Below are 13,942 nucleotides of genomic sequence, written 5' to 3'. Positions count from 1 at the left end.
TAGACTTCCATAGTACAGTTTTACAGCTTTGTGCGTTTTATTGAGCCATAGTATTGGACCTTGCCTTTCTCTGTCATGAAAAACAAATTGTGAAGTCCAATGCCTGCCATTGATTGTAAGTGATCTGGGCTGTCTCCATAAATCCTCTGTTGTAAAACGCTGGCTGTTGCTGTGTGGTAACTGGAGTTGGTGATCATGTTGTAGTACTATGCTTGCTTCACTTCACGTGATATCAGACTCTAGTCCTGACTTTTTGGTGTCTCTTCTTCTTTTTCTCCTGTTAGAGTTCATGTTGCAGTCCCATGGTTTGCCACCAGTCTGGTTTGGAGCAGGAAAGTCTTCGATCTGGCACTTTATAAAGAAGTCATTGAAACCTTGCCATGCAAAGGACGCCAGTTTACCCATGCTGAATCTTTAACGCTGCTGACTGCTGGGACTTCAGCGCTGCTGGACCCCCACAGGTCTTCGTGGTCTAGTTTCATTACATTCAGAAGGTGGAGGAGGCAGCACGTGACCCTCCTCGCCCGCCTCACCGCGCAATGAAGCTGCAGGCGGTGATGGAGACGCTTCAGCGCCAGCAGCGGGCGCGGCTGCAGCAGGAACTTGAAGCAAGGCAGCTTCAGCAGGATTTGGCAGGCGCTCCCCCTGAAGGGGGTTTTCCTACCAATGGTACTGAAGATGCTGAGCCAGAGACCTTAAAAATGCAGCGAGCACAGGCAGCGGCTCTTGCCGCCATGAGGGCTGCAGCTGCTGGCTTAAGTCAACAGCCAAGTCCAGCTGCTTCAGAAGATGACGATGATGAGGAAAGCATGCCCTCGGAGGATGAAAGACAAAAGGATGTGGAAAATGAGCACTACCAGGACATGGGCTCGGAGGAGGATGAACTGTAAGTGTTTTGTCTTTCTCTCTCCACCATTCCTAACCATGGAAGGTTACCTTGTGTGGGAGGCCATGCACCTCTTGCCTGTAATCTGTGTGTTTTCCTGCAGTCCCTAACTTTGTTTGCACACATTGCCTCCTGTGTAAGGGTCAGGGTTATCCACATTAAGCAGGCACAAATGGAACTGCAATAAGCACAGGCAGAAAACTACTTTCAAGCCTATTTACTGCCATTTTTCAGATCTCTTGTTACAAGTAGTGGGAGATGACGGTCATGCATTTGAAACCTGTGATTTTATTAATATAAGTACACATTTATTATGTATCACTTGTTTCAGTATCTAGGATCCCTTTTGAGCAATTCACCTATCTCCCCCGTACGCTGAGCATACATGTGCTCTCAATGGTGTATTAACCACGTCTAGGTCCTCTGACAGCTGCTCTTCTCCCATGAAAACAAAGGAACTAACATACCTTCTTTTCCCTGTACTTTGCAATTGGGGGAGAGTGGAGACAGTCGTGTACATATAATCTGGACAGCCTTCCCCCTTTAATTATGAGTGGGCACCGTAGTTTGAGTTTTCGTAACTGGCATGATAGAGAGTAGAAGGTACTTCATAATGATTGGCTATCCTGAGAGATTACCGCTCACGTTGGAGGAAATCGTTAACATACTGATCTAATTAACGACTTTAATTGTCTGTGGCATCCTGCGGCATAAACAGACGTAGTAATGTGTGCTGCCCCTCGGATGACCTAGTGATACAGTGTGTGCCAGAAGCTGGCAGCAGGCCTGCATATGTTGGCAGTCAGTCAGGCGGTTAGAAACCTCAGACAGAGCGGGTTTTGAAGTGGCAGGATCTTTTGTTCGCACGATCTGTGCCAAGTTGTACACGGTTTGTTCTCTTATAGGAGCAAGTCTGTCTGAGTAGCCGAAGACTGGGTAATGTTACCTACTTTCACTATAGATTGATTTGACTGCTGATATTAAGATGTACATACATTTTCATCTAAAGTAGATCAGTCTAATCAACATCTGGAGGTGATAAAATTGGCCAACTGCTGAAATGCCTCAAATTTCAATTTTTGTCTTTAGGAAGGGGAAATGGGATGAAGATGATTTTGAAGAGGAAGATGACTATGATGATATGGAGGAAGGACTTGACGTGGGTGAATCGGGCAGGCCAAGTAAAGCGGCAGGCTTGCAACCTAAGCATCCTGCTCAACAGACCTTGCCATCACGCCCACCAGGTGGTGCAGAACGTCCAGGACTTCCACAAAATGCACATCCTCCAATTCAGGATCACGGGGATTGGACATATGAAGAACAATTCAAGCAGGTGTGTAAATTAAAGTGGGATGTGAATTGCGAACATTGAGTTTCCATGATTGTCAGCTTGTAAATTGCCATCCTACTTGGGCATTTGGATATCCTAGTTGGGGCCTATTAGAATGCCCCTATTAGCTGCTGTTTTAGTGGCACACGCTCTGGTAGATCCAGGGTACCCGTGTATTAGACCGATGGCCATATAATGCTCTAGATCACTCTGGAGGATAAATATGGGCCTGGCTGCAACTGCTTGCTGGAGATTTTAGACGCTGGACTCAACGTGCTCTACTGATTGCTGTGTTGGCTTAATTTTTTTTAGAAGATATTGTTGTGGCAAGTCAGCAGCCTAGAAGTTTTAGCGGAAATCGTCTATTCCATATAGTGTTGCTCACTGGGATAGAACTGGGGCTTGCAAATTTTAAAGAAAGAAGCCTTGCCATTGTTTCAGGTTACTGCTCACTTGACTCTTTCAGTATCTTCCATAGCTCTCACTGTAGAGCAGGAGTGGGGAACCTCCGGCCCACGGGCCGCATGCGGCCCGCCGTGACCTTTTATGCGGCCCCCGGGCTGATTACCGGGGGTGGCAGTGCTTGGCCACTGCCATGGTCACACCGGGCGCCGGCCCTTTAAGGTTTCACATGCGCTGCTTGCGCGCACAAATGAGCTCCTTCCCTGGCAGATGCCAGCGTGCTCAGGACTGACTTTGTGGGCGGGTTTAGCGCTCTGCGCTTCCGTCCCACAGCAGCTTCACCATTTCCTGCATTGTGCCGCCCGCTCTCCCCCCTTCTCACGTGCAGCGTGCCTCAATCAGTGCTGTGTGCTGCCGCTCCCCGGCACTGTGTGCCTCCCGCTCTCTGCCCCTTCTCCGGTGCAGCGTGCAGCTCCACGTGCTGTGTGCCGCCCGCTCTCTGCCCCTTCTCCGGTGCAGCGTGCCCCTTGCAGTGCTGTGTGCAGACTCCCCAGCGATGTGGATCACCCCCACTGAGTTCTCTCCAGTGCTCCTTACCACCCCAAGTGCAGTGTACCCCCTAGTGAAGTCTGTGCTCTGCAAGTGCTGTCTGTGCTTCCCAGTCTCCTCCTAGTGATGTCTGTGTGCCCCCCCCCCTTAGTGATGTCTGTGTGCCGCCCCCCCCCCCCCCCCTTAGTGATGTCTGTGCCCCACAACAATGCTTATGCCTACCTGTGACCTACTGTAGTAATGTGTGTTCCCCAGCATCTCCAGTTATGGATTTGCCCCAGCGTCTCCTGTGATATATACGTCACACACTGGGGTATATACATCACATTGGAGATGCTGGGGCTGTACATATGACAGGAGGGGCTGGGGGCATATACCTCACAGGAGGGGCTGGGCGCATATACATCAAAGGAGAGTCTGGAAGCATACACATCACAGGAGGGGGCTGGGGGCATATACATGTCCCAGCCCCTCGTGTGATGTATGTGCCCCCGTGTCTTCTGTGATGTAGGTATCTCTTGTGATGTATATACAGCAGTCCCAGCATCTCCTATGTGATGTATATGCCAACAGCCCCTTCAGTGATGTTTGTGTCTCCTGTGATTTATATACACCAGTCCCTGTGTTTGTTGTGTGATGTATATAGTCTACCAATCCTATTATCACAAAGAGTTGCCTGCGCTCCAGACCGTGACCAACCTGGAAAAGAGAGAAGCAACATAAGTATCACTGAACATCACAGCCGCACAAAAGAGAAGCCGCTCCGGCCACCACAATAGGGGTGAGTTAACTGTTTGACCAAATATAGTTGGTTAATTTTCACATTGATAATTCTTGCGGCCCCCGAAGGTTGGTAGAAATTTCCAAATGGCCCCCGGCAGCGAAAAGGTTCCCCACCCCTGCTGTAGAGTGACACTGTATGAGTAGAAACCTCTCCTACAAGGTATCCATGTCCTAACTCACTGGGGTCACACCTTTTCTGGGAGCCGTAAAGGGTTTGTCTCATAAATGTTTGTTCTTTAGGAGCACACTTGGCAAATAGCAGATTTATCTCTGTGTGGGACAGGGCCTTAAGACTATCCCTTTAACAGTAAAATCCAAGCAGGTCCCACATAGGGTCTGCAAGACGGCACTACTGAGGTAGACACAGTGAGCCACCGAGGTCGGCGGTCGTCTACAGTGGGGTGTGCTGGCGATGTGATGCTTTTCTGAAGGAGGATAACCCAGCACCAGGAAAGTGTAGTCTAATCTGCAGACATCATGTTTTAGAGCAAAGTGCATGGTTTTGTAAAAAAAAAAAAAAAAAAAAAAGATTTGAGAGTAACCTGTGCTTTAATTATTTTAAACCTTTTTCTTTCTGGGTGTTTTTGTTTTGTGTTTTTTTTTTTTTTTTTTTTTTTTTTTTAATTTTTGTATTTTTACTGATGGTTTTCTTTGACAATTAATTTTTGCCAGAGCTGTAGAAGCAAGAGACCACTTCCAAATTTTTTTTTTTTTTTCTCTTTTATAGGTATTTTTTTTTATTAAAATGTAAATTTTGTTTTATTCTATAAACCACTGACATGTCTCCGAATTTCCAAGCAATAAATTTAGTATTTATTTTCTGAAAATGAGAAATGGTCAAAATAACAAAACAATGCATTGCTTTCAGATAATGTAAAGAAAACAAGTTCATAATCATTTAGAAACAACAATACTAATGTTTTACCTCAGAAATCAATATTTTGTGGAATAACCATGATTTTTAATCAGCTTTCATGCGTCTTGGCATGCTTTCCACCAGTCTTTCACACTGCTTTTGGGTGACCTTATGCCACTCCTGGCGCAAGAATGTAAGAAGTTCTTTTTTTTATTTGATGGCTTGTGACTATCCATCTTCCTCTTGATTACATTCCAGAGGTGTTCAATGGGGTTCAGGTCTGGAGACTGGGATGGCCATGACAGGGTTTTAATGTGGTGGTGATTGACCTAGCTGTGTGGCATGGCGCATTGCCTGCTGGAAAACCCAGTCCTCAGAGTTGGGGAACATTGCCTGAGCAGAATGAAGCAACTGTTTTTCCAGGATAACCTTGTATGTGGCTTGAGTCATACGTCCTTCGCAAAGTTTAATCTACCCAATTCTAGCCTTGCTGAAGCATCCCCAGATCACCAATCCTCCACCAAATTTCACAGTGGGTGCAAGACACTGTGGCTTGTACGCCTCTCCTGGTCTCCGTCTAACCATTAGACGACCAGGTGATGGGCAAAGCTGAAAATTAGACTCCTCAGATTACCTTACTCCAGTACTCTATGGTCCAATCCTTATGTTCTTTGGCAAACTGCAGCCTGGCTCTCCTTTTGCTTCTCATTGATGAAAGGCTTTTTTTTTCTAGCTTTACATGACTTGAGCCCTGCCTCTAGGAGCCTGTCTCCTGACCAAAGCTCGACCGCCTTATATGCCTATGAGGCTCTTCAGGTCGGGTCAGGGTACCCGTGGTTGGTATGTAGTAGGAACAGACTTTGGATGTGGCGATTCCTTCATATTCTGATCAAATGGTAATCTTATCATGTGGCACAAAGGCATGGCATCAGCCTCGATGGTTGGTTTCACTGCCAGATCATCAGGCGATGGCATTTGCCGATTACATTGGTATGACATGCACTTTGGCTTGCTGTGAGCCAAATGAGTGCAGCTATTTAGCCATATTCCCGCACTAAAAGTGGCTATTGCAATGCATTTCGTGGTCGGGCTGAGCTCATCGGTGAATTCGATGATGGTTTCTCTGGCTAATATGGGAGAACCCTGAGTAGGCATACCTGCAGCTGCTTCTCTTGCTGCCCATGTGCTCAGGTTATAGTATGATATTAACAGGGTATGTCCTCATGAGACATTGCTTTTGTACAGCAGCATAAATACATTTTAGAGACTTTCCTAAAACCTGGTGTGAAGGCTGAGAGGAGTTGCCCCTAGCAACCAATGGGGCCACAGCTTTTATGAAAAGAGAGGCTTCTGAAAAATGAAAGCTATAAGCGGATTGGATGTTGTGGACAAGTCCCAGCAAGCGTGTAGTTAGTGTTGTGATTTATGGAGCTGCGGTGATGTGCTGCAGGGAATGCTCCGCTCTCGCTTTCTGCAGACTTTGCTGTTTTCCTTCCTAGCCATGTCTTCTTGTAGCTGTGTTGTCAGGCTGTGGTTCTGCCTAGCAGCAGGTATTGCGTGACTAGATCCTTGTTTATATCGCTCTGCTTCCCCTCTCCTCCCCTGACAATGCTTCTGTGTGTGGGTTTTCGCTCTCACTTCCTGTAGTGGGGGGAGGGAGTGATTAGGGTGTGACACTGCAGGGTGGGCACATGAGGGGTAGCTGGAGGTGCGCCTTTCTGGCTACTACTATCACCATACTTTCTCTGGCATCTTGAATACTTTAGTGTCTTGGGATTTGCTGGGGAATCACTGACAGTAGAGGTGGGCTCAAGCTGAGGGTCCATGTACATAACTGTATACACTCTGGACATAGAGCTACCTCTCCGGCAATCTTTGCATTGATAAGGGTGAAAATGTGCAGTGTCCGTTGACATTTGGGATGATACAGTTGCAGCTTTGGGTGATTTTTTTTATGTACAGCATGTGCCATGTGTGAAATCTCGTGCCTATGTTGGATTAATATGCATAGTCATGCCGTGAATTTGAAGGTGAAAAATCTGTAGGCTTTATAGTAGCGGCTAAGGCTAATTTCACACATCAGTTTTTTTCCATCAGGCACAATCCGGAAAAAAACGTGTAAAACGGATCCGGCGCAGGATCCGTTTTATCCCCATTGATTTGTATTAGCGCCGGATTGTGCCTGATGGCCTTGCGTTGCATCCAGCTTTTGCCGGATCCGTCATAATTGCCTAAAGCGGCGGTCGGAGGGAACGTATCTTGTAACTTTTTTTTTTTTGGTCCGGCAAAAAAAATGATACGGCGTGTTTTACAATGCAAGCTTATGGATGCCAGATCCGGCGTAATGCGGTTAAAAACTGATGCGGCCGCTGGTTCCGTTTTTGTAAACTGAGCATGCTCCAATGTATTGAGAAAAACGGATCCAGCAAAAAAAAAAAAAACGGACGAAAAGGATGCAAAAACTGATGCGCCGGATCCGTTTTTTGACGGATCAGGTATTTTGGAAAAAAAAGGATCAGGCACAGAAAAAAAGGATGAGGCACATCAGTTTTTGCATATTCTGCGCCGGATCCGTTGGATCAGGCACACGCCGGATTATGCCTGATGCCAAAAACTGATGTGTGAAATTAGCTTAGGCTGCTTTCACAAATCCGTTTTTTTGCTGAGCAGCACAATATAGCGCTTTGCAGAAAAAACGCAAGGTTTTTTTTTTTTTTTTTTTTTTTTTTTTTTTTTGCTGCTGGTTGCGTTTTTTCTGCATAGACTTGCATTAGCGCCGTATTGTGCCGCAAGACCTTGCGTTGCGTTCGGCTTTTGACGGATGCGGCATATTTGGCCCATGCGGCGGCCGGATGGAACGTTGCCTGGCACGTTTTTTTTTGTTTTTTTTTTTTTTTGTGCGGCGATTTACAGTGCAAGCCTATGGACGCCGGATGTGGCGTCCTGCGGCAAAAAACGCATCCGGCCGCCGGATGCATTTTTTTGCACTGCGCATGCTCAGTATCAAGCCGCATCCGTCAAACTGACGGGCAGCATGGAAAAACGTATGCAACGGATCGTTTTTTTTCGCCGCATCCGTTCCATAGGTTTTTGAGCCGCATTGCAAAAAAACAGATGTGTGAAAGCAGCCATAGTGGGTGATGTTTTACCCAAACCGCAGCTTGATGGTCTATGCTCCTCTACGCATTCATGGCGTATTATCGAGAGAATCCGCACTCAATTACTGTGTACTATTTTGTATTGTCTCATATTGTCCGTACATGTCCCTCTGAATTGTAAAGCGCTGCGGAATATGTTGGCGCTATAGAAATAAAAATTATTATTATTACTTTGTGGAAAATATACGCAGCACCAACTGACTGCAAGGATTCAATTTGTAATGCACACAATAACAATATTGTGGATGGACAGACGCCATTGCAGTATTAAAGTCTTCAGAGTTCATTATAGAAAGTGGTTGCTGTGGCCAAGCCAATATATTTTGCCTGGTTTGAAGCCTAAAACTTTATCATTATTGATACATAGTGGTTTTTGAAATGTGACTCTTGTTCCAGGATAAAACTGTTATGCAGTATACTGGGGTGCGCATTGTCTTTATATACCATCATGTTTCAGCTACAAACCAATTAGGCGTGGGCTTCACATTAGCGGTATTCTGCCGCAATGCCGGATCCGGCACAAATGCCTTCACTTCAATGCATTTCCTATGTACTCGTAGCACGTTCTAGTCACATGCGGTTGTGTATGACGCACGCAACCGCATGTGACCGGAACACTCCATAGGAAATGCATTGAAGTGAAACGCATTTGTGCTGGATTCGGCATTGCGGCAGAATACCGCTGATGTGAAGCCCACCTTAGCGTAGATTTGAGAACTAAAACCTAAATATACACTAAAAGTGCTTGCGTTGTTCTAGTGCACTGTGGCAAATTCCATGAAGTCACTTTTTTTATACTTGTTTTTTTAAGTGAGTTTTCTGGGAATATATGAATATAGTGACCTGCAAGGTCCTCAGCTTAGTTTGTTTTTGGTTGTTTGTTTTTTTTGGGGGGCTTTGTCTTGTCTCAGAAACCTCCTTTTCATTCCTAAAAGCTCATATCAGAACTATGTAGTGTAGAAATCAGAAATGGTTTCTGTAATCTTATTCGTGGAACAGTTTGTGAACAGGTCCATTCTTGACGCATGGTGTCGTCTTGTGAAGACACAAGTTTTTTTGCGCAGGAGAACGCAGCGTCCGTGCTCAGAAGGGGTGGGGCCCCTGCGGACTTTCGCGGTGTTCTCCCAGCTGAGAATACTCGCGTCTCCACAGCATAAATTGACTTGCTGTGGCTCAGAAAGCCACGTCACATGTCCGGATACACTGCGGAGAAGCACAGTGGGCATGTGATGTCTATAAACCCATCCACTGTGCTTGTACTGTACAACACAGCGTTTGGTCGCAGTGAAACGCTGCCTCCAAAATGCTGCTATTCCTGATTGTGTGTAATACCTTTACTGATTAAGCAGTGAAGGGGTTAGTCATGAGTTCTCCTAGTGGGCTTTGTCGGTTACAGGTGCACGTAGAGGTTATTTCCCCCACTCCCCCTGAGTACAGTTCTTTCATCTCTGTAGGGAGGGGACCTGGCTGCACCTGTCAGACTTTTTGTGTAGCTGAGCTGCACAGACGAGTTGGTGTCATGTACATGTGGGGGTTGTTCTTTTGTTTCTGATAAATGCCAGGTGGAACGTTAAAGTCTGTTTAAAGCAGCGCGACTGGGGATTGTAACCTGTTTATATGCTATGTAGATTAATGTAAAAGGACAGAACCTGAATGGTGAGGTTGCAATAAGGAGGGGGTGGGCAATATCCCTTGCTCCTTCTCCGCTCCCATGTGCGCGCATACTGTATAATATACATAATGTGTATAATACTGTTGTGCTCAAAAGTTTACATATCCTGAAAGATTTTTTTTTTTTTTTGCATTCTTGGCCTTTCCGCACCCCCCCCCCCCCCACACACACACCTACTCCATCCATGGTTAGTGGTTGCTGAAGCCATTTATTGTCATACTGTGTTGTCTCTTTTTAAATCATAATGACAGCCATAAATATCCAAATCACCCTGATGAAAAGTTCACATCGCAGTTCTTAATACTGTGTATTGCCCCTTCTAACATCAATGACAGCCTGAAGTCTTTTGTGGTAGTTGTGGATGAGGCTCTTTATTTTCTCAGATGGTAAAGCTGCCCATTCTTCTTGGTAAAAAGTCTCTAGTTCCTGTAAAGTCCTAAAGTCCTGGACTTTCTTGCATGAACTGCGTGCTTGAGTTCTCCTGAGAGTGGTTCAAAGATATTGAGGTCAGGAGACTGATGGCCACTCCAGAACCTTCACTTTGTTCTGCTGTAGCCAATGACAGGTCAACTTGGCCTTGTGTTTTGGATCGTTGTCATGTTGGAACTTCAAAGTACATCCCATGCATCGCTTCTGGGCTGATGTGCAAATTTGCCTCCAGTATTTAACATGCCACATTCATCTTTCTTTCAACTTTGACCAAGTTTCCTGTGCCTTTTGTAACTCACACATCCCCCACATCATCAATGATCCTTCTTCATGCTTTACAGTAGGAATGGTGTTCCATTCATCATAGGCCTTGTTGACACCTGTCCAAATATAACGTTTATGGTTGTGGCCCAAAAGTTCGATTTTGGTCTCATCACTCCAAATTACTTTGTTCCAGAAGTTTTGAGGCTTGTCTCTGTTCTGTTTGGCGTATTGTAGGTGAGATACTTTGTGGCATTTGCACAGTAATGGATTTCTTCTGGAGACTCAACCATGCAGCCCAATTTTTTTCAAGTGCCTCGTTATTGTGCATCTTGGAACAGCCGCACCGCTAGCTTTCAGTGAGTCATGTTTTTCAGCTGATGTTGTTTGTGGGTTTTTCTTTGCATCCTGAACAATTTTCCTGCCAGTTGTTGCCGAAATTTTTGTTGGTCTACCTGATCATGGTTTGGTTTTTACAGAGCCCCTGATTTTCCATTTCTTAATCAGTTTAAACACTGCTGCCTGGCATTATCAATTCCTTGGATATCTTATTGTATCCATTTCCTGTTTTATACAGTTCAACTATCTTTTCCTGAAGATCCGTTGACAATTCTTTTGCTTTCCCCATGACTCACAGTCCAGATATCTCATTGGCTGGATGAAAGATGCAAGAGTATGGGGTGCTTCACACGCAGCGAGCTCGCTGCCGAGTCACGCTTTTTGTGACGCAGCAGTGACCTCATTAGCGATCTCGCTGTGTGTGACACTGAGCAGCGATCTGGCCCCTGCTGCAAGATCGCTGCTCGTTACACACAGCCCTGGTTCGTTTTCTTCAAAGCCGCTCTCCCGCTGTGACACACAGATCGCTGTGTGTGACAGCGAGAGAGCGACAAATGAAGCGAGCAGGGAGCAGGAGCCGGCGTCTGGCAGCTGCGGTAAGCTGTATCCAAGATAAACATCGGGTAACCAAGGTGGTTACCCGATATTTACCTTAGTTACCAGCCTCCGCAGCTCTCACGCTGCCTGTGCTGCCGGCTCCGGCTCTCTGCACATGTAGCTGCATTACACATCGGGTTAATTAACCCGATGTGTACTGTAGCTAGGAGAGCAAAGCTAAGCGGTGTGCGCTGGTAACTAATGTAAACATCGGGTAACCATACCCGATGTTTACCTTAGTTACCAGTGTCCGCAGCTTCCAGACGCCGGCTCCGTGCAAGCGCAGCGTCGCTTGCACGTCGCTGCTGGCTGGGGGCTGGTCACTGGTCGCTGGTGAGATCTGCCTGTTCGACAGCTCACCAGCGACCATGTAGCGATGCAGCAGCGATCCTGACCAGGTCAGATCGCTGGTCGGATCACTGCTGCATCGCTAAAGTGTGAAGGCACCCTATGTCTGGATCCCAGAAGCTCACTCAGCTTTTACGCACACACACTGATTACAAGCAAACAGGTCATAGGGGAGGATGTTACCTTTATTAGCCATTCAAACCCATTTGTGTCAACATCTGTGTATGTTATCAGCCAAAATCCCCAGGGTATGTGAGCTTTTTATCAGGCTCATTTGGATGTCTTTGGTTTTCATTATGATTTCAAAAGAGAAAACACAGTAGTCTGACCAATAAATGGCTTCACCCAACCCCTAACCATGAGTGGGAAAAAAAAGATTGTATTATCATTGATATTCTCTGAAAAAAGACCAAGAAAGCAATAAAAAATCTGCCGGGGTGTGTAAACCTTTGAGCACAGTAGTGTATATGTTTTGTATGTTTGTCTTGTGTGTGATAAGTATAGCAGCCACTATTGGCAGTTATGTAATCGCTGCCTGTAACTTGTCATAACTCTGCATCACTGTGGAATGATAACGTGCAGCTTCTCTCCAGGAATCATGGTTTGGCTTCTTGCCTGCCCGTCTGTTGATTGTTTCCCGTCTTTGGTTTGGGCTCGAGCCATGTTCTATAAACCTTAATCACTTGAAATAACTCTTTCGTGACCACTAGCTCTGATTTGCAAGAATGTCACAGGTTAGCAAAGTCTCTTGTTGAGTCAGACGTTTAGCCAGCTTTGTAGAGCGCGACATTGCAACAGTTCCGAAGATGTGGTGTGCTGCTCTGATCACCTGTCAGCTGCTGTAATGGAAAGGCTTCCACTGTGAGTTTAAGAACGCTATTGAATTGGTTTTTGATGTGTGGTTTTTTTTTTTTTTTTCTCTGAGCGGTTATGCACTAAAAAAAGCATTAAAAAATGCACTCCAGAATCAGAGTAGATTGGTGCTGACACTTGCAGCTTACGCTGCTTTCACACTACGTTTTTCTAACATGCGTCATGAACGGTTTTTTTTAACGCAAAAACGCATCCAGCGCAAATGTATTTTCATTTCAATGCATTTGCAATGGACTCGCGTTAACATGCGTTCACCTGCGTTTGCGTGCGTTATAGTGAGGATCCAGCGACTTGCAGTTTTTTAACATTTTTCAAAAACGTTACTTGTAGCATTTTTGAGCTGTGTCCAAATACTGCAAATTGCTGGATCCTGACTGTACTGCACGCAAACGCATGTGAACGCTGGCATGCTGATAGACAGGACCCTGCTTGCCCTACTGAGCATGCCCAGAAGCCAGCCTGGCGTGATCAGTCCCTCTCTCCCCCTCCCTTTCTCCCCCCTCCCTTTCTCCCCCCCTCCCTTTCTCCCCCCCCTCCCTTTCTCCCCCCCCTCCCTTTCTCCCCCCCTCCCTTTCTCCCCCCCTCCCTTTCTCCCCCCCCTCCCTTTCTCCCCCCCCTCCCTTTCTCCCCCCCCTCCCTTTCTCCCCCCCCTCCCTTTCTCCCCCCCTCCCTTTCTCCCCCCCCTCCCTTTCTCCCCCCCTCCCTTTCTCCCCCCCTCCCTTTCTCCCCCCCTCCCTTTCTCCCCCCCTCCCTTTCTCCCCCCCTCCCTTTCTCCCCCCCTCCCTTTCTCCCCCCCCTCCCTTTCTCCCCCCCCTCCCTTTCTCCCCCCCCTCCCTTTCTCCCCCCCCCTCCCTTTCTCCCCCCCCTCCCTTTCTCCCCCCCCCTCCCTTTCTCCCCCCCCTCCCTTTCTCCCCCCCCTCCCTCTCTCCCCCCCTCCCTCTCTCCCCCCCTCCCTCTCTCCCCCCCTCCCTCTCTCCCCCCCCTCCCTCTCTCCCCCCCCTCCCTCTCTCCCACCCTCCCTCTCTCCCACCCTCCCTCTCTCCCACCCTCCCTCTCTCCCACCCTCCCTCTCTCCCACCCTCCCTCTCTCCCACCCTCCCTCTCTCCCACCCTCCCTCTCTCCCACCCTCCCTCTCTCCCACCCTCCCTCTCTCCCACCCTCCCTCTCTCCCACCCTCCCTCTCTCCCACCCTCCCTCTCTCCCACCCTCCCTCTCTCCCACCCTCCCTCTCTCCCACCCTCCCTCTCTCCCACCCTCCCTCACTCCCTCTCTCCCCCCTCCCTCTCTCTCCACCTCCCTCTCTCCCCCTCCCCCCCCCTCTCCACCTCCCTCTCTCTCCCTCTCTTTCTCCACCTCCCTCTCTCCACCTCCCTCTCTCTCTCCACTCTCCCCCGCCTGAGAGCGGAGGACGCTCATAACCAAGGTAAACATCGGGTAACCGCAGTCTTAGTTACCCGA

At 47.5% G+C, this 13,942-nt stretch overlaps 1 protein-coding gene across 1 annotated transcript in view; it reads left to right on the top strand.

Moving 5' to 3' along the window:
• The first annotated feature begins 411 nt into the window (after positions 1 to 411).
• Positions 412 to 13,942, top strand: part of ARID3A (AT-rich interaction domain 3A) — a 76,809-nt gene continuing 63,278 nt past the window's right edge. The window contains exons 1-2 of the mRNA XM_075338078.1: positions 412 to 886; positions 1,976 to 2,219. Of these exons, the coding sequence (XP_075194193.1) occupies positions 540 to 886; positions 1,976 to 2,219 (591 nt within the window). The 5' untranslated portion in view covers positions 412 to 539. The remainder of the gene's footprint in view (positions 887 to 1,975; positions 2,220 to 13,942) is intronic.

The sequence above is a fragment of the Anomaloglossus baeobatrachus genome, chromosome 1 (assembly GCF_048569485.1).
Source record: "Anomaloglossus baeobatrachus isolate aAnoBae1 chromosome 1, aAnoBae1.hap1, whole genome shotgun sequence".
Taxonomy (NCBI): Eukaryota; Metazoa; Chordata; class Amphibia; order Anura; family Aromobatidae; genus Anomaloglossus; species Anomaloglossus baeobatrachus.
Note: the sequence above shows the minus strand (reverse complement) of the source record. Positions and strands in the feature narration are given on the sequence as shown.